Source organism: Aspergillus multicolor, assembly GCF_047715735.1.
Source record: "Aspergillus multicolor strain CBS 133.54 unplaced genomic scaffold BDW74scaffold_2, whole genome shotgun sequence".
Classification (NCBI taxonomy): domain Eukaryota; kingdom Fungi; phylum Ascomycota; class Eurotiomycetes; order Eurotiales; family Aspergillaceae; genus Aspergillus; species Aspergillus multicolor.
Window position 1 is genome coordinate 847,017 of NW_027395953.1, and position 18,262 is coordinate 865,278.

Consider the following 18,262-nt stretch of genomic DNA (forward strand, 5'->3'; position numbering starts at 1 on the left):
CCAAGGTACCTGAATTTTATGTGCGTAATCTCAAACTTACGGTCACTTCGGCCGACATAATGCTCGTGATTCGACGAGAGCCATCCAGCTAGTCATCAAGGTTAGACGGGTAAGCTCTTTGAGTAATAGTGAGGTTATTGTGAGATGGTGAATTTATGGCATGGTAGTGGAACCAGCCAAACTCGGCCACCCGACGCGCAGTCTTCAGACAAGATTTTAATCACAGAAAGGGTTGAACTTGAGGTCATAAGATAGTATACCATTCGATCAAGGCTCTGTTAAAAGAATCTAAACAACTGGCAGAAGCTCATACACAGAAAGGCGGTGGGAATGTCATTAGTAGGTGATAAGGGAAATTATTCGATAAGATAACCTTCGGCGACACTCTTGATGTCCTTGGAGTATCCGGTGCTTTCTCCCTCCTCTATCAGGGAGATATCGGTGACGTCGACCTCGACGAACGGACTGGCCTTCGAGAACCGCACCGTCATGGGAAAGAATTCGTTCTCGTCATCGGCCGACGACTCAAACTCAAAGCTGCCTGATGCGTTGTCCTCGTCCACGTTTCCAACGTTCCAGTCAAGGCTGTCCCCTGAGACTTCGTAAACTGCGTCGAAGCTTGAGACAGCCGGCTCTGCCGTGCTGTATGGGATAGTTACGACGACGTCCTGAAGGCTGTCGGAGCCCGTGAGCTCGTACTCCACAGTTACCGTAGTGGAGTCTGAGCCCTTGTTGAGCCAGACTGTAAATGTGATTGGAAGAACGTCGGCATTGTCAGATCCCGAGCCCGCAACGCGCCAGCGGAGGACGCCAATCGAGTTGTTAGCAGGGAACCTCTTGGATGTATCTTTCAACTGGATGATAGATGAATTGCTGAATGCCGCTTTGTCGACATTAGGATGAGTACGGAACTGGGCGCCATGGGTTGGGTTGGCGAGAAGGTCGAGTTTGAGCTTGGTAAACGCCGGGTCGCTGATACGAAGCTGGAGGTCGCCCTTGACCTCGAAAGATTTGAGCGCGCCATCACGCGTGAGAGAGGCGGAGATGGTTTCAGCGATCGTGATATGGATTGGCTCACGGTCGGCAGAGAGTGAAGGACGAGCGGATGCCGCTCTCTCCACAGCGGGAGTTGAAGCCTGCGGCGTTACCAAAGGACTTGACTCTTCCGCCTCCGGGCCGAGATCACCGCGAACTTTCTCGTAGATATCTGTGGTCTTTGACTTCTTACCCAATTGCATTCCTTTTCCCCGGGTCGGCAAAGGCCTGGTAAGGGCATGGCTGTTAGATGAACGCTAATGAGTGAAGGGGGTGTGAAGTCAAGACATACTTGGCGAACGTCTTCTTCTTTTCCGCTTCGTAGCTATCATATGTGTCGGGTACAGCAGGACGCGACGGCGGCGTGTAAACTGGGTACGACGGGGTTCGGGGAGCGATGTTGCGTGAGTTGCGAGCAGCCTCTTTCCGTTGCATCTCCAGCTGCTTGGCCTTCCGTTTACGTTCCTCGCTCGCCTCAAGCTCTTTGTTCTGTAAGCGATCAGTACCCCGTCGAACACTGCATTTCTGATATAGTATACCCTTTCAATAATCTCTTGGATGCGCTCTTCATGACTCTCCATTTCCAGGAATGTCTTAATCTGAGAGAGGGATAGGTTCTCCCTATATCCGAGGGTCACCAGCTCATCGTATGCGCTGAGTAACTCGAACGCATTGCGCAGGATTTCCCGCTCGTCTAGGCTTTTGCAAATGCTAGTAGTCACCTGCGCAAAGAGGTGAAGACTGTCAATATCTTGTAGAATGTTCGATTGACGGTTTGTGATGAGGACGATGTATAGCTCGTCGAGAGGTTGGTAAACGAAGCGGACATTGTCTTGCTCAACGGTCGTGTGCTGGGTTCCGGAATCCGCGAGTTTTGGGAACGACGCAAGTAGAGCTTCAATTCTAGAGCGGGCAATTTCTCGGAATTGGCGCGAAAGTACTGCTTTGCCCCCACGGGTGCATATTGACGCGGCGAGAACGACCTAAATTGTGTGAAGTGTAAGCAAAACCGGTTACATTGGCGGAGGTTGATAGGGCCCACCATGATAGATTTGTCACAGTCAAAGCCCTGTAGAGACAAATATAACTCAGACTTTACCGGGAATTAGAGGTGCAGAAGGAGACACGACGTTGTGCCGGAAGCCAGATACGTAGTTATTCCACCGGCGGCGGAGGTCCTGGAGTCTTGCTGTTCTCTTCGGCCCCCGTTGGCCCGTGCACCGCGCTATCCCCTCGCTTACCAAGACTTGCCCGAAACACAACCGTTCCCAACGAACAAAGCCGCCAGCGACGTCCCTATATTTGGGTAGGATACTACTTTTTATTCTCTCTCTTAGGACATCAAGCCGACTTCTTCCAACGTTTATTACCGGATTACTAGATATTTCGTGGTAGGGCCGACGCATGTTGGGCTCTAACGCCACCTTCAAAACTTTGAACGCGCCCTTCACCCTTGCTCCAAGCCATGACAACCACCTCGTCCTTCCCATTTGCCACCATGGAAGTGCCCACGATAGATGATAAGATGGAAATGGCGTCTCCTTTCCATGTGCACGGCGATGATTTCGAGATTGACATCGATGTTATGGAGGACCAAGCTTCGAATGCAGACAGAGACATGACGACAGCGGATGACTACATGGATAACTCTCATGGCGAGAATCATGGTCAAGATGTATTCCCCGACGAGGATATGATTGACGATGTAGCCGAGCCTTCCATGATAGACCCCGACGAATACACCGAGGCGAATCAAAACATCGACATGCATTACGAGAATGGGAAGACGGACGAGGAAAGAAAAATTTATGAGGCTGAGATGCTAGAAGACGAATATGACGAAGATATCGATGCCCCAGTCCTGGATAGCCATGATGCAGTGCCCGAGTTCCCAGTACACACAGACAGCGAAGAAGCTCCAACAGCGGAACCAAACGACCAAGAATTGCCCGAGGATGCTGATAAGAACAATGCCAAATCTCATCTAGAGGTGGCGAAAGAAAACTTGGATACGTCCCAATCTAAAGTACAACTGAGCTCTGACCAGTCTGAGGTGCGCCTGGATGACGAAGAGCCGGTTGAAGGGGCAGTAACAGGCCAAGTGGAGTCTCGGGATTTGGGAGAGGCTGTCGACAGTACTACTAAAGCTGAACAAGCTGAACAAGCAGAGCAAACCGAATGGCAACCGGTACATAACCATCATCACGGCAACTCCGAGGACATTCAGAATGAGGCCAAAGACGGAGGTCAACCTACGTATGACGATGACCACAAGGAGACAGAAGTGGAAGCGCAAGAACAGCTACAATTATCCGAGTCGAAAGACCAGGAAACCGAAGAACCCCACGAATTGACCGACGCATCCCCGCTCCACCCGGTCAAAGTGTACTATCAAGACAATGAGATATCGCTGTTCCCCCCCAGAGAAGGGGATGCTTCAGAAACGTTCTTTCTTGAAGACGAGGGTCTTGCATACGAGTCTTTCGGAAAGCTGTTTGTTGCTTGTCGTGAAGTCCTGCAAAATCACATTACGGAGAACGAGCTGCTGGTCATTGATATTGAGGCCCTGAACTTCCAACTGACAGAGGTGAGCCCTCCATCACCTGCGTGTACGACATACTGACAGAAATTACCCAGGATTCGCTCGAAACACATAATTTTACGCTGAAACAAATAGTAGATGTGTACCTGCAACTTTGCCACAATGACGGTTTCGAAGAACCGGAAGCCTTATATCTCACCCTTAGTACAAGACTAACCCTTGCTGCGGAACTGTCAGATCTTCTGATAGCTGCAAGCGAAGGCAAGGGTCTCTCCGAGATTCAGTCCTGGGAAGTTTACCCTGACGCGGAGGGAGCTGCAGATTTTGAAGAGACCGACCATGAGCTTAGTTTGAAAGAGCAACAAGACACGCCGGATAATCAAAACAACGATGGAAGCTCTATTGGACTCGAGTCGAAGCTTCCCGCTATTGACAAGGACTTGTCTAATCCTAAGCAAGGTACTTCGGCCATCCAAGGAACCGACAACATAGAAAATGCCGAAGATGGGGAGGTTGCTGCCAATGCCTCCGACCTGGAAGATCAAGAAGATGTCTTATCACGTGCCGCTTCTCAAAACTCAGAGGAAGGAAAGTCAGAGTCTACCGGAACACTTGAGGCCCTACCTGTAACGGATCTATCCGAGGAGCGATTAGAACCAGGTGAAGTCGACGAACATCCTCATGATGAAGCTGAGCATCACAGCGAGGTCTACTATGAGGGAGACCACCATCTTGATGACGAGGCTCATCCTGAGGAGGGTTCTTTGACCCACATTACTGGAGCCATTGATGATCTAGAAGATCCCGGGGCCGATGTTGCCGGATATTCTGAGGAAGATGCGACAGATCTTCAAGACCTGGAATCATATCACGAGCAACCACCCTTGGGGGAGGATGTGAAGACTGATACTCCTAACGAGGGTACAACCGCCCTGGATTCTCAATCCGAGGAAAGGACAGAACCACCTTTGGACGGCATTCCAACAGAAAAGTCCCACCCCCAGCCCGTGGTAGATGACTCACTAGATGCGGCAGACGATGCGAAAAGTACTGATAGCGACTCAAATGCCGTAGGCCTGACTGGAGTCGGCGAGGCAAATGAGCCCAATGAAATCGAAGAAGCACCGGAGAAAACCGTTTCTCACTCCTCCCACAACGACGAGGGAGCCGACCTGCCCTTCGAAGATGAAGAGGATTACTTGGACCTAGGAATCGCGGACGATCTAGATGACTTTGATGAAGATCAAGAAACTGCACCCACTAGTCTCGTTTCTGGCAAACGCTTCCGTGAGCCTGATGACGAACTTGGCTATCCTGAAAGCACAACCCCGGACGTCAAGCGCTCTCGGTCGTCATAAATCGCTCATGTGACTATCTACGATTTCCCCGTTTCCTGCGCACATCCCTCTATGGAACCGTGTTAAACAATCTAACAACTCCAGCGTTCTTATGCATGCTGGCTCCTGAGGCCTGAGACACTTCGATTGACATCTCTCGTCCTTTCATGGATCTAACCCGCGAGAATCCCGTTCTGGCCCCTTCTATCGAGCTAGGTACGTATCTAACATTTAACCTCTTTTCTAGTTAAGGGGCTATTTTCCTTCCAACGTTCGCTTGGGGCCTTCCACGAGGGCTTGCCCACTCAAGGTTTGTACCACCGGCGCTCCCGATAAGCTAGGCGCGTGTCACTTATGCCCCTTCCTTATTTCTCCTGATACCATTTATTCTTGTTGCTCTTTCCTTTCCTTGTCATCACATTAGCGATACTTCGGGAAATGGCTTGGCGTTTTGGTGGTGCGCAAGGAGTATTGGAGGCCATTCTTTTAGCATCAGGCGTGGAGTCTTCAACCTTGCTGTATGGCTAGGAAACGCATACCTTCATTTCTGTACCATACATGCTTAGATGGTGTGCCGGAAATGGAGGATCTCGATTGTGCTTTTGAGTTGTGATGCGTATAGTAAACGCTCGAGCTTACGCGGAGTGTTGTTGCCAGTGGGATAGGTGTTGTATTAGGCGGTTAATAAAATTTATCTATCATGATCATTGAAGATTTCCCTTGGGCCTGCTCTATTTACTCTGACCAAGTGTTTGTGAGGATAGCTATGATCCCGCCCGAGCACTATTTCTGGCAGGTGCGGATTCTGCGAGACGGGGCTTCGATAGTGATGCGTGACATCTGATAAGAGCGTTTAGTATAGAGGTATATAATTGAAGGTGTGAAGTGAGCGCCTGGGGTAGATCTGAAACCACCTAACGCAGTGGTTCGAGGGTAGACAGTCTTGGCTCGTCATCCTATGGTAACCACCAAGTCCATTGAGTCAGATTTCTAATTTATGAGTATCTGACAGTAGTTACTCCGTAGACCCTTTTCGAGGACGACCGGAATGAACTGGAACTGACGCTACTGGGGCGGTGCTCAGCCTCGTCACCGGGACCTGCAGCTATTCTTGGTTGAGGTTGAAACGCTGATCGTTAAACTTGGCCTTTGTGAAGGGGGACTCTGGAGCTGTTGGGGCAATAAAAGCTGCTGAGACTGCTCTTCTGACAAGGAAATTTTCTATGAATCCAAGAAGCAGCGATATACTAATATCCCGCAACCAGTGGCACCATGTATGGCTTGTAGATGCAAAGTCGCAGGCTATGATCCTCGTAGGAGCATAAGCAAAGCCTCCTACCAACTAAATAATTTCCATTTCTATTTCCGTATGGGCCTGGTCCCGGCTTGCGTAGGCCTCGAATCCCAGACAATCGGCTTTCTTAAGTGACTTAATTAGTGGTGCGACCCTCCGGTTTGCAAATGACTTTTGGCCTTCTGAAACCCGCCCTTCCTAGACTTTGGCCCTTGTTCCCTCGTTTTGTAGCTTCTGTCTCTCGCTTTGATTTTATTTATACCTACGACTCTTTAGGGAGCGAGTACTGCTCCTGTTGAACTGTTATACTTGCCGTCTCCGTTCGCTTGGGCCACTTACGCGTCCAGAACCAGCGCCAGCAAACCCCACCGCACGCAAGCGCAGCAGCAGAACAGGCCAGCCGCAGCCAGCCTCCGAATCGACCACCATCGAGATCGATCTGTCCATCCAAGCAATCGCCAGTGCTCATCAACGTCTACCTGGTTCATCGTTAGGCTGCAGGGTCTTCAGCCGCTACATTCCTTTCATCGCCGCCCTTGTTGTACGACTCGCGTCCTCATTCCAAACAATTCCCGTGTTTTGTTGCAGCTCCGCACGACCGTCGTCATTCTGCGATCTTTCCCTTGTTTCGCACGCCTTCATTCGAATTCCTGCTAGTCTTGGAGCTTTCACTCGAGGGGAGCAGTCAGCTCCTACAGCGCATCAACAATGATTTCAGACAAGTACGCATCGCATCGCCTCCTTCCGTACCCTGCGTGAGGCGGCCGCATTCTAACCGGACGATTCGGTCAACAGGTACATCGGCCTTCTGCTAGCCATCCTGTCTACGATGGCAATTGGTACGACTCCAATCCCGCAATCGATACGCCGAATAGCGCTGACTAGCCATTAGGCACAAGTTTCGTCATTACCAAAATAGTGCGTTCATACCTGATCAGCTTTCTCTCTCTCCGCCTATCGATACCTACCTTTGTCTGAGGCAAGCGACTCACTTGTTCCGCATAGGGTCTAAACCACGCCACGGAACGGCATGGGTTTGAGGGAGAAGGATTCTCATACCTGAAAAGCCCGACGTGGTGGGTTGGAGTCAGCACCTGTACGGAAACAGCTGTCTTTAAGTAGTCGCGAAGAGGAACTGACAACATCGCAGTGGCCATCGGGGAAGCCGCCAATTTCGCGGCATATGCATTTGCGCCAGCCATCCTTGTTACACCTTTGGGTGCGCTTAGCGTCTTGATCGGGTGAGTACGGCGAAACGATTCGTATAGATTGCGCGTTGCTGAAACAGAAAAGCGCCGTCCTAGGGTCCTACTTTCTTAAGGAAAGACTCGGTGTCTTGGGCAAACTGGGCTGCGCCATGTGTCTGCTTGGCTCAGTTGTCATTGTATTACATGCGCCTCCGGATCAACCAGTTGAGACGATTGACGAAATTTTGCAATATGCGCTTCAGCCTGGTATGCCCCAGCACCAGGGACCTCGTGTACAAGATTTCCAGTTATTGATCTCTTTGCCTAGGATTCTTGATTTACTGCCTTGCCGTTGCGATTTTTGCCACTGTGATGATATACCGAGTCGCTCCACTATACGGAAAGAGAAACCCCTTGATTTACATCTCGATCTGTTCCACCGTTGGATCTGTTTCCGTCATGTCCGTCAAAGCCTTCGGAATTGCTCTGAAACTTACTTTGGGAGGCCACAACCAGTTCACTCATGCCTCGACATACGTCTTCCTCATCGTAACAGGCTTCTGCATCCTCACACAGATGAACTATTTCAACAAGGCCTTGAACGAATTCTCGACCTCGATGTGAGTAGTCTTACCTGCCAGAACTCAAATTAGCTAACAAACCCCAAAGCGTCAATCCCTTATACTATGTCACTTTCACTACCGCCACTCTCTGCGCCTCATTCATCTTGTTCAAAGGATTCAACACTACTGATGCCGTCAACACCATATCATTACTTGTCGGCTTCCTGATCATCTTCTCCGGCGTTTATCTCCTGAACATTTCAAGAAGTGACCCGGACGGACATATGATGAACGCGAAATATGACGACGAAGGAGTTCCTACAGACGGAATTGCAGGCTTCCAGACTCGCCGGTCGATGCAAGCGCGCAGGAGCAGCGAACCGCACCGCCGGAGCTCTTCCAGCATCGCTTTCCTGAGCGGGCGTGGTGACCGTGAAGGCCTCATCCGCTCTTACGATGTCGAGAACCAAAATTTCGGGCTCTCTGAGCTCACCGAGGAAAGCGATGGTGAGCCCGGCCCTACCTTCAAAAGGAGTGAGGAGGTAGATCGCACATCGCAGCAACGGAAGAAGAACGATGATCTATAGTACGACCCATGATTGCATTGCTGTCTAGCTGGCTGCGCTGGCTTTACGATAGTTTGTTACGCCATTTTCCCCGTGTCCGTTTCCTTATTCGATTTCAATTCTCTCCATCTGCCATCGCACCTCAATTGTTCTAACCGACTGATACTATCGGCTCCGGTACCTTGTACTTTTACTTTCTCCCGATGGCAGAAGAAGCCTTACGATCAGGATTCAGTTTAGCGGCCGACTGACGCCCTTTGGCCGGAGTTGCGGTGGTTCGTTATTCGGCATGATTTTACCATTGATTGGGCAAAAACGCAGGCGTTAGTACTTGTGAGAAAGATTTGATTTGTATATACCTATGCATCGATGCCAATTTTGAGATAGATTCCAAGCGTGTCATCTCTGTGATTTGGTTACGTCATAGGCTACCGCGTAAAATAACGGGCGCGTAAATTCTGGATGATATGTAACGGAACGAATGAAACTCGCGGTAGCTCAACAGGTCATTGCAATGGCTTACTGAGTAACAGAAATGAGGGCCTAGTCGTGGGCAAAGACTAGATCTCGGAATAGATGGTCTATACCTTGTTCCTGCGAGGATCAGCAGTTGGGTGGGGGCATGACACAAGACGACCTCATGTGAACTGCAAACAGCCCATCACGATCACTCAAATCCTTTCTGTCGTCCCACTTCTCCGAGCTCGAAACAATGTATACAAATATACAAAAGACTGTATACTGGTCTCTCCACTGCACTGGTTAGGTAGTCACGGACTGGCATATCCTGAGGCTGTTCGCTGCCCGAACGGATTCCCCACAACGAAATTTAAAGCGCAGCAGCACAGCCAAGACCCAAGTGGAATGTGAACAATATGCCTGGCTTGCTACGGAAGATAGTTATCTTTGCAGCGGTTGACGGACTGATTCTCCAGTCAACGGGAAATGGACTACGCTACAATGGCAACGCTGATTCCTCGTCAATCCGCATCGATTATAAAACGAATCGCATCTCGTCATTGCCTGGTCCCGCATCAGACCTAACTGAAAGGAAGGACTGTGCAGGCCTTGAGACATACGGACTCGTTGGTAAAGACCTACTCATCACTGGCCCCGGACACTGTTCAGCTAACATCCATGGGCGGTCATTGCAGGCCTTCTGACTGTTGCGTCATACTCGTTCCTCATTACCATCACTCAGCGCCAGCAGGTTGCCCAGATCCAGGGAAAGCCGATTTATAGCATCGCAGACATTGCTGTGATTCCTACCGCGTCGCATGAAGATGCCAGTCGTGCGATAGTACAGGCGAAAGAGAACATTCTCCAGGGGGAAGAGAGTGACGACACCGACACACCTTCGGAGGATACAGATATATCTGATGCAGAGACAGATGGAGGCGACGCAGAAGATATCGATACCGCACCTGCTTCGCCGGTCCAGGGGTCAAGCCACCCCAGGAACGACAGCATCAGCAGCAACATCACAGAAAACATGATAGGGAAGAAACTCCGGTTCGGACGCTTTGCGGCAAACTGGTTATCACGGAAGGCTATGGGCTTACCTGGGCTCAGCACCGCAGAGTTGGAGACGGTCGAGACAGAGTCCGGGAGCATACCAATGGTTGAATTCAAGGAGGAGAGCCCTGTGGCAGCTCGCTCGGCCTCTGCGGCGAATACTGAAGAACCCCCTGCGTCTGCGAATGATGGCGCGTCGTCGAAAGGGAGCGAATTAGAACCTCCCGTGGATTCGAAGCCCATAGAGTTGTTACCCAAATTGCTGCGGTATACGAAGCTGATATTCTCTTCGCGCAACTTCTTTTTCTCTTATGATTACGACCTCACTCGGCCTATCAGTGCTCAGCCATGTGCCACGGCCCTCAACGGGCATTTATCATTGCACAAGGCTGCAGATGAGCTGGTGCGTGTGATACCCATTCCCGTCTTTCCCAAAACTAATCACTGTGACTCTAGTACTTCTGGAATCAGCATCTCATGCTTCCGTTTATTACAGCTGGTACGCATCCTTTTGTTCTACCGCTTGTCCAGGGCTTCGTCGGCCAAAGCGAGTTTACTGTGGCTGCAAAGTCAGGACAGTCGTCGGAGACAGAGCCGTCTGAGGCGCGCATCCTAGGCGAGAAGCAAGAAGCAGGGGACGTCCAGACAGCCGGTGAAAAACGGAACTTTCTTCTCACTTTGATCTCACGTCGGTCTGTCAAGCGCCCAGGTCTGCGATATCTTCGTCGTGGCGTGGATGACAACGGGAATACTGCCAACACCGTGGAAACGGAGCAAATCCTTTCCGTGCCGGACTGGGACTCCTCCCATAATATTTACTCTTACCTTCAGCTGCGCGGTTCCATTCCGCTATATTTCTCGCAGTCTCCATACTCATTTAAACCGGTACCCACCCTTCATCATTCGCCTGAAACCAACAGGTTTGCGTTCGAGCGGCACTTCCGTACTATAAGCCGACGTTATGGCAGAATACAAGCTGTTTCTCTAATCGACAAGCGCAACCCCGAGTTAAAAATTGGGGAGCAGTATGAGAAGTATGCTCAGGAACTAAACAAGTCAGGTGGCATTGATGGGGTACCACTTGGGTTTGAATGGTTTGATTTTCACAATGAATGCCGTGGGATGAAATTCGAGAACGTGAGCCGGCTCGTTGACAGACTCAAAGATACCTTGGGCGAGTTCAAAAGCATTGTCGTCAACAACGGCACCGTTCTCCAGAACCAGACGGGCATTGTGCGTACCAACTGCATGGACTGCCTTGACCGCACAGGAGTCGCCCAATGCGCTTTCGGGCAATGGGCCCTTGAGCGCGAGCTAAAGGAGGAAGGTATCGATATCGATTTAGGCGGTGACTCCTCGACGAGGTGGTTCAATATCTTGTGGGCGGATAACGGAGATGCCATTTCGAAGCAGTATTCGTCAACGGCGGCTTTGAAGGGTGACTATACCAGGACTAGGAAACGAGACTATCGCGGGGCTTTGAACGACTTTGGGCTAACGCTGTCTCGGTATTACAACAACATTGTCAACGACTACTTCTCGCAGGCATGCGTTGACTATCTTCTGGGAAATGTCTCCACCCAGGTGTTCCAGGAGTTTGCAACCGAGCTCCAGACAGCGGATCCCGGTATCTCAGTACAGAAGCTCAGGCAAAATGCCATCGATACCAGCTGCCGTCTTGTGATCAGTGACCAATCTGAGGAGTTTCTAGGCGGCTGGACTCTATTGACGCCGCATCAGCCAAACACTCTTAGGACATTGCCATTCGAAGAGTCTGTCTTACTACTCACAGATGCCGCTGTGTATAGCTGCCGCTTTGACTGGAACACAGATAAGGTGCTGTCGTTTGAGCGGATCGACCTGCGCTCAATAACACGAATCAACTACGGCACATATATAACATCGACCCTGACAGACGCGCAATCAGATGAACAACGCAACGTCGGACTGGTGATTGAATTCCGAGAAGGCGACAATAATGCCTTGCGTGTTAACACGCGTTCCCTGCAAAGCGAGGTCGACCCGAAGGCCCTAGACAACCAATGGGACATGTCCTCGTGGTTTACGAGCTCGCAGCGGAATAAGACTCGCATCATGGCCTTCAAGGCTCTTCCATTGTCCAATTCGGTGACGCAAACACAACGCAGGAAGAGCGCAACTGTGAGCGAGACCGACTGGGTGCAGAATATCTGCGAAGACATCGAACATGCTATGAAGGCGGGCCCGAGAACGACGGCAAATGCCGAGTCCCGGTCCCTTGTGGTCGAACCAGCTGAGATAATATCGCTGGCCGAAGCGAAGAAGCGGACGGGGCTTCTAGAGCATCTGGTTCATGATATAAAGAAGATGGTGTGGGCTTAGCTATAAGCTTCATGCTATTCGTGGATAGTCAAAGAGGCAAATGAATGCTGCGGAATGGGGAAAATTGCCATTATATATGAAGCGGCAGATGAGACTTATATATACAAAGTTTATCCGCACATTAAGAAGAGTATTCCTCTGAATGGGTTTGGATGTTCTTTATAGTGTCACCTGCGCTGGTCAGGCTCAACTGACCGTCGACCGGATTTCGCTCGTTTGTTACGGTACTGTTCGCCCGAGCATAGTGCTGGGCCATCTGGAGTCCAGCATAGAGACATAGAAAGAAAATAACCCTATCACGAAAAAGAAAGAAGAAAGAAGGCGAAGTCGAGGAAGACAGACGGAGCATCTTCCTTATTTAGAAGCCATAGAAAGTTTGCCCTAAAGAGTCTGACTGTCCTGCCCGTATTTTTGTATTAATGAAAGTGGTATTCACTTGACGCTGAACTTTCTTACTCCATTGTTGCCAGCCTGATGGTGCACACTGCCGCTGACGAGGGGCGCTTCTTTCTTTATCGGTTCGTCTTTTGCCTTTCAATAATTTATTTCTAGTCTTCTTTATTAGAGCGGTGGTCCTAGCAAGCGGCATCGTTGGTTCTGGGGAAAGGGTTGGAGCAAAAACATTCCCACCACAGACACAGCGGGGTTCAACTGGGCCTACACAACGTCCACCACCTACCACCGTCTCCCAGAGGCTCCTCTCTCCCCTTCCCCCTTCTTCTGCTTAATTTTTGCATCTCTTTCCCAATATTGGGACTCAATTGTTACCGGCTGATCCCGCCGCTTCTTTTATCTTGTTTTTTTTTTATCATGCAGTGGCAGCCAGAGGAGGGGCCACTGGGGCAGCTGGCCTACTGCCTCAGGGATTCGCTCAACGCTCACAACGGCGCCGCTCAGAAGCAAGCCGAACAGGTGCGTTGCGCTCTCGTGATTCATATTTCCCTGTCAATACACTTCGTCCGTTTTGCTTCGACGTCTCATCCGAAGTTTGCTACTCGATTTCGGATCATGCTTCCCCCTGTCTGCGACCGTATCTTACTCCTGTTGCGCTTCGTCGGTCTGGAAATTTTTCTTAAAGAGTGCCAACTGACGCGAGCGTTTCTACAACCATGATAGATGCTAGTACAAGCAACCTCATCGCCAGACTATGTTAATTATATCACCTATCTCTTCTGCACCCCGCAAAAACCAGCGGTTTTGAATATGCAGCCGGCCGAATACGACATTGTCCGCGCCGCTGCGGCGATGAATCTAAAGTTGAAAATCCACATTGCATACAACACCATCCCTCAAGATTCCCTCGCATATATCCGATCGGCCACTCTTCTTGGTCTCCGCGATGATAACTCGCAGGTGCGGAATTCTGCTGGTATCGTGATAACAGAGTTGATCGCAAAGGCGGGGCTATTGGCGTGGCCCGAGGTCCTCCACGAGCTGCTCACGCTTGTTGAAAACTCGGCTGGAGATGCCAACACGACGACTCGCGAAGCCGCCATGTCGGCGTTGTTCAAGGTTTGCGAGGACAACCGCAAGATCCTAGAGCGGGACTACAACGGGCAGTGCCCCTTGGACGTGATCATCCCGAAGCTGCTATCGTTCAGCTCTATCGAGAGCCCCCGGATTCGAGAGTCGGCAGTCAAGGCTATTCTCATCTTCCTCCCGCACCAGCCCAAGTCTCTGATTACGCAGTTGGACGTTTTCTTATCACAACTGTTCCAGTTATCCGGCGACTCTTCCTTAGATGTCCAGCGCACGGTTTGCCAGGCCTTTGCACAGCTTGTGGATTTTGCTCCTGAAAAACTCGCTCCTCACATGGAAGGACTGGTCAACTACATCATCATGCAGCAGCAGAGCCAGGTCGACCCAGAACTGAACCTGGATGCGGCTGAGTTTTGGCTAGTTGCGGGTGAACAGGCTGCTTTACAGCAGGCCTTGGCGCCTCATATGCCCAAGATTGTCCCGGTGCTACTGCAGAACATGGTTTATGACAAGGAGGAGGCCATCCGGCTTGCGGCAGAGGGCGACGATGCTGATGTGGAAGATCGCGAAGAGGACCTGAAACCTCAGTTTGCCAGGTCAAAAGCTGGGCGTATGGACGTTTCCAAGGGACAACAGAACGGAAACGCGTCGGCGCAGGCGCCGGAAGATGAGGACGATGATTTGAGCGAAGGCGAGATTGAAGACTCCGAATTCGGAGACGACCCCGAGGATGAATGGACACTACGCAAGTGCTCCGCTGCTGCACTGGACGTTTTTTCGAATGTATACCACGAACCTATCTTTGAAGTCATTCTGCCTTACCTGAAGGAGACTCTCCGCCACGAGCAATGGGTACAGCGAGAGGCTGCTGTTCTGACACTGGGTGCGGTAGCTGACGGCTGCATGGACGCCGTTACACCCCACCTTCCCGAACTTGTTCCGTATCTCATCTCGCTGCTGAACGATCCGCAACCCGTGGTCCGACAAATCACTTGCTGGTGTCTCGGACGTTATTCCGAATGGGCTTCGCACATTGCCGAGCCTGCGGAGCGTGCTAGGTTCTTTGAACCCATGATGGAGGGCATCCTGCGTCGCATGCTTGACGGAAACAAGAAGGTACAGGAGGCAGCCGCCTCGGCGTTTGCCAGCTTAGAAGAGAAGTCGGATGCCAACTTGATCCCTTACTGCGAGCCTATTCTACGCCAATTTGTACTTTGCTTCGAAAAGTACAAGGATCGGAACATGTACATTCTCTACGACTGTGTCCAAACGCTCGCCGAGTGCGTCATGGGTGAACTGTCGAAACCCCATCTCATCGACATTCTGATGCCCGCTCTCATCGACCGCTACAACAAGGTGTCCGACCAGTCTCGTGAACTCTTCCCTCTTCTGGAATGTCTGGGATACGTCGCAGCGGCGTATGGGGATGCGTTTGCTCAGTTCGCAGCGCCGCTCTTCCAGCGGTGTACCAAGATAATCTACACGAACTTGCAGGAATACATGGCCTCCGTGAACAACAACGCCATTGACGAACCTGATAAGGACTTCCTCGTGACCAGCCTGGACCTGCTGAGCGCGATCATCCAAGCGATTGATCCTAACAAGAGCGGCGAATTGATCGCTAACTCGCAACCGCGGTTCTTTGACCTCCTCTGCTTCTGCATGGAGGATCCCAACTACGAGGTGCGGCAGTCGTCCTATGCTCTGCTCGGTGACTGCGCTATCAACATCTTCCCCCAACTGGAGCCGTTCATCAACAACATCATGCCAACTCTGATCAAGCAGCTGGATCTAGACATGATCCGAGATGACGACCGCCACACCGGCTTCAGCGTGCTAAATAACGCCTGCTGGTCTTGCGGTGAGATTGCTGTTAACGAAAAGGCCGCGCTTGCCCCGTACGCGGAGAAGCTGTACCAGGGGCTCGTAGCCATCATCAACAACGAGGAGATCATCGACTCAGTCAACGAGAACGCCGCAATGGCCCTTGGCCGTCTCGGCATCTGCTGCTCGGACCAGCTTGCGCCTCGACTGGGCGAGTATGCCGGCCTTTTCTTCAAGTCCATGAGGCGAATTGATTTCACGCGGGAGAAGGCCTCCGCCTTCCTCGGATTCAACCAGGTCGTGATGAAGAACCCAGCGGCTATGGAGCCACACCTTGGACCTTACTTCGAGGCCATCGCCAACTTCCCAAGCAAGTCGCTCCACCAAGATGAATACCACGACATCCAAAGTTCATTCCAACAGGTATTTTCATACTTCGCCTACTATTTTGCCTCCGCTTGCTAACTCAAAACCACAGGTCCTCCAAGGTTACAAAAATATGATACCCGATTTCGATTCGTTCATGGCGCTACTTCCCCCGGTCATTGCGCAGAAGCTCCGTTCTGTATATCAGATTTAGATCTATTCGTGTCCTCTCTGCATCTTCGTTCTTATCTTCTATCATTGTCGGTTACGGCGAAGGGCGTATAAAATTTCTATTTTGCTTTATTTACTTGATTTGTCTTTTTTTTCTCTTTCAAATTTACGAGTACCTCTTATCTCATTTCATTGATTAATGGCATCGCGGTCCGGCTCTGGGTGCATAAGAGGAGGAACAGCAGGCAGCTGAATCTGGAAGCATCTACTCTATGTAAACTCGGGCGGGAGATTTTACATATGCTCTATATGGAAGGAAGAGGTGGGACAGTGCAACTATGGTGTTGGAACTCGGACCTGGCCTGGTACAGTCGAGGCCTGGTTAGGTATGAGAGACGCGTAATGGCCAGCTTATGATGATGATTTGTATATCTGGGTTGCGTTAGAAAGACTAGGTAGCATATTAGGTAGATTTTCCTCGCGGCAATTTTCTTGCGCTTTCTTCTTTCAATGCATGGATGGCATCGTCTTCTTTCTACCTTTCCATGTTCTGATCTTGAGGTCTGCTGACGAGTTTTCTGGCTTCTGTGACATGTAGCTAATCGAATGGAGTGTAGGTATCTGTATGTATAGTGCCCCGGACCCTCGCAAGTTGCGGAGTACTATAATACACCTTCCGTCCGTCACCCAGTCCAAGTCAGCCAACTTATTGACGCCTCAACCTCTTCGCGGTTTCCTCCTCTGCCCTCTTAACCCACTCGTCAACACTCCCTTCTTCGTTCTTCTTCGCCGTAACCCCCTTCAGCACCTCCCCGATAAAACCCACGAAATTACTCCGGCGCAGCGAATTCTCCCAAGCCCACGCAGCCCTCTTCCTCTCCTCCGCGCGCAAAGCCTCCTGATCCCCCATCTCCGCCGCCCGGATCCTCAAATCCCGCACAACAGCCATAAGGTTAAACCGCGTCTCTGTCTCCGGATACCGCGCAATCCGCCTCTGCAAGACCTCAATCACCTTCTCTGGAAAAGACACGGTATCACACGGCCCATGCGAGATCGGACTCGCCTGTAACCCGTCCAATTCATACAGCGTCCCGTCTACCGGCGTGTACGCGATAAAGTGGTATACGTCCCCCTCCTCATCTTCATTCTGGGGCCGATTCGTTTCGTCGACGAAGGGGCTTGCGCGCGCGAATGCATTGTGTGCCGAGCGAATGACTTCGGAATTTGAGAGGGCCTCGCCGCGGAGGTCTGAGGGGAACCCCGTTGTGAAGTCCTTGAAGGAGGAGAGTTCCGTGCCGAGGGATATAGGCTCGCTGTTGTTCTCTGCGCTGGGCGTGTCGTGGTTTAGGAGGACGGAGAGGATCGCTTGCGTGCCGCAGGCGTTTTGGATCGTTTGGTTTGCGAAGAAGAAGGTTGGTGGAAGGGTCGAGGGGTCTGTTGGGGTTCCGTCGGCGGAGGGTGGGCTTGTTGTGTTTGGTTGGCGGAGGTATTTGAAGAGGAAGATTACGCCGTAGACGGTTCTGTAAGAGGTTTGGTATGTTAGTTATGTTGGGCAGAGAAGGGGGGAGGGAGTGTGGATTTACCCCAGTGAGCGTATCGTGTCGGGGTCTAGGGAAATAAGTTCCTCGAATTGCACGCCCTTGACGCCGAGGTTCTCGACCAGTGAGGTGAAGACGCCCTGTATATAGCCGCCTCGGTCAGTCTAGCTCTTCATCTGCTTGAGCCGGGAATTTGTGCGCACCTCATCAGACTCAATTGTACTCCAGCCCGCTGCGTCAGCCATTTTCCTGTAGTTGCGATCGAGTTGTATAGTGTAGGTTGACACCAGTAATCAGATTAAGATGATGTGATGACATTTGGAGAAGAATATTTGCCTTGTTTGTTTTATTTGTCTAGTTTGCTCAGTCCTGAAAACAAGCTAGCCAGATCAAGCTAGAGGAAGCCATCCTAGACACAGTCTAAATCAGGCATGGCGGCAGGTGCCGAGTACGAGTGATCCGGGAAGGGTTAGCAGCCTAGGGC

At 51.0% G+C, this 18,262-nt stretch overlaps 6 protein-coding genes across 6 annotated transcripts; 4 read left to right on the forward strand and 2 right to left on the reverse strand.

The window, feature by feature from the left end:
• Window positions 1–39: 39 nt before the first annotated feature.
• BDW74DRAFT_45326 (coatomer subunit delta) lies at window positions 40–2,175 on the reverse strand. The gene is made up of 4 exons (XM_073732840.1): window positions 2,078–2,175; window positions 1,575–2,018; window positions 1,328–1,524; window positions 40–1,263 (listed from the first exon to the last, which is right to left on the reverse strand). Exons 1-4 carry the CDS (start codon window positions 2,078–2,080, stop codon window positions 357–359), a joined length of 1,551 nt encoding a protein of 516 aa, XP_073588620.1. The 5' UTR covers window positions 2,081–2,175; the 3' UTR covers window positions 40–356.
• A 147-nt stretch (window positions 2,176–2,322) lies between these two features.
• On the forward strand, window positions 2,323–5,678 carry BDW74DRAFT_143966 (uncharacterized protein). The gene is made up of 2 exons (XM_073722954.1): window positions 2,323–3,622; window positions 3,673–5,678. The coding sequence occupies exons 1-2, from the start codon at window positions 2,501–2,503 to the stop codon at window positions 4,933–4,935; spliced, it is 2,385 nt and encodes a 794-aa protein (XP_073588621.1). The 5' UTR covers window positions 2,323–2,500; the 3' UTR covers window positions 4,936–5,678.
• Window positions 5,679–6,391: 713 nt separating this feature from the next.
• Window positions 6,392–9,055, forward strand: BDW74DRAFT_143970 (DUF803 domain membrane protein). The gene is made up of 9 exons (XM_073722955.1): window positions 6,392–6,930; window positions 7,004–7,047; window positions 7,101–7,126; window positions 7,214–7,304; window positions 7,359–7,449; window positions 7,502–7,662; window positions 7,724–8,015; window positions 8,065–8,834; window positions 8,884–9,055. Exons 1-8 carry the CDS (start codon window positions 6,917–6,919, stop codon window positions 8,543–8,545), a joined length of 1,200 nt encoding a protein of 399 aa, XP_073588622.1. The 5' UTR covers window positions 6,392–6,916; the 3' UTR covers window positions 8,546–8,834; window positions 8,884–9,055.
• A 230-nt stretch (window positions 9,056–9,285) lies between these two features.
• Window positions 9,286–12,579, forward strand: BDW74DRAFT_45380 (SacI domain protein). The gene is made up of 3 exons (XM_073732841.1): window positions 9,286–9,613; window positions 9,679–10,442; window positions 10,496–12,579. Exons 1-3 carry the CDS (start codon window positions 9,400–9,402, stop codon window positions 12,398–12,400), a joined length of 2,883 nt encoding a protein of 960 aa, XP_073588623.1. The 5' UTR covers window positions 9,286–9,399; the 3' UTR covers window positions 12,401–12,579.
• Window positions 12,580–13,253: 674 nt separating this feature from the next.
• BDW74DRAFT_45399 (putative importin beta-2 subunit) lies at window positions 13,254–16,574 on the forward strand. Its single transcript, XM_073732843.1, has 2 exons — window positions 13,254–16,126; window positions 16,182–16,574. The coding sequence occupies exons 1-2, from the start codon at window positions 13,517–13,519 to the stop codon at window positions 16,281–16,283; spliced, it is 2,712 nt and encodes a 903-aa protein (XP_073588624.1). The 5' UTR covers window positions 13,254–13,516; the 3' UTR covers window positions 16,284–16,574.
• A 76-nt stretch (window positions 16,575–16,650) lies between these two features.
• On the reverse strand, window positions 16,651–18,064 carry BDW74DRAFT_45386 (putative 26S proteasome-associated ubiquitin C-terminal hydrolase). The gene is made up of 3 exons (XM_073732842.1): window positions 17,982–18,064; window positions 17,824–17,918; window positions 16,651–17,760 (listed from the first exon to the last, which is right to left on the reverse strand). Exons 1-3 carry the CDS (start codon window positions 18,021–18,023, stop codon window positions 16,947–16,949), a joined length of 951 nt encoding a protein of 316 aa, XP_073588625.1. The 5' UTR covers window positions 18,024–18,064; the 3' UTR covers window positions 16,651–16,946.
• Window positions 18,065–18,262: the final 198 nt, after the last annotated feature.

Bases quoted from the DNA above. Each gene is read 5' to 3' on its own strand.
- BDW74DRAFT_45399 (XM_073732843.1), top strand. From the start codon at position 13,517: ATGCTAGTACAAGCAACCTCATCGCCAGACTATGTTAATTATATCACC. The intron at 16,127-16,181 runs GTATTTTCATAC...TCAAAACCACAG, and splicing joins TCCAAAGTTCATTCCAACAG to GTCCTCCAAGGTTACAAAAA.
- BDW74DRAFT_45386 (XM_073732842.1), bottom strand. From the start codon at position 18,023: ATGGCTGACGCAGCGGGCTGGAGTACAATTGAGTCTGATGAG. The intron at 17,919-17,981 runs GTGCGCACAAAT...GGCTATATACAG, and splicing joins GTACAATTGAGTCTGATGAG to GGCGTCTTCACCTCACTGGT. The intron at 17,761-17,823 runs GTAAATCCACAC...AACCTCTTACAG, and splicing joins GACACGATACGCTCACTGGG to AACCGTCTACGGCGTAATCT.
- BDW74DRAFT_143966 (XM_073722954.1), top strand. From the start codon at position 2,501: ATGACAACCACCTCGTCCTTCCCATTTGCCACCATGGAAGTGCCCACG. The intron at 3,623-3,672 runs GTGAGCCCTCCA...GAAATTACCCAG, and splicing joins TGAACTTCCAACTGACAGAG to GATTCGCTCGAAACACATAA.
- BDW74DRAFT_45380 (XM_073732841.1), top strand. From the start codon at position 9,400: ATGCCTGGCTTGCTACGGAAGATAGTTATCTTTGCAGCGGTTGACGGA. The intron at 9,614-9,678 runs GTAAAGACCTAC...CGGTCATTGCAG, and splicing joins TGAGACATACGGACTCGTTG to GCCTTCTGACTGTTGCGTCA. The intron at 10,443-10,495 runs GTGCGTGTGATA...CTGTGACTCTAG, and splicing joins ACAAGGCTGCAGATGAGCTG to TACTTCTGGAATCAGCATCT.
- BDW74DRAFT_45326 (XM_073732840.1), bottom strand. The intron at 1,525-1,574 runs GTATACTATATC...GATCGCTTACAG, and splicing joins TCCAAGAGATTATTGAAAGG to AACAAAGAGCTTGAGGCGAG. The intron at 1,264-1,327 runs GTATGTCTTGAC...TGCCCTTACCAG, and splicing joins AAGAAGAAGACGTTCGCCAA to GCCTTTGCCGACCCGGGGAA.
- BDW74DRAFT_143970 (XM_073722955.1), top strand. The intron at 7,048-7,100 runs GTACGACTCCAA...ACTAGCCATTAG, and splicing joins CCTGTCTACGATGGCAATTG to GCACAAGTTTCGTCATTACC. The intron at 8,016-8,064 runs GTGAGTAGTCTT...CAAACCCCAAAG, and splicing joins AACGAATTCTCGACCTCGAT to CGTCAATCCCTTATACTATG.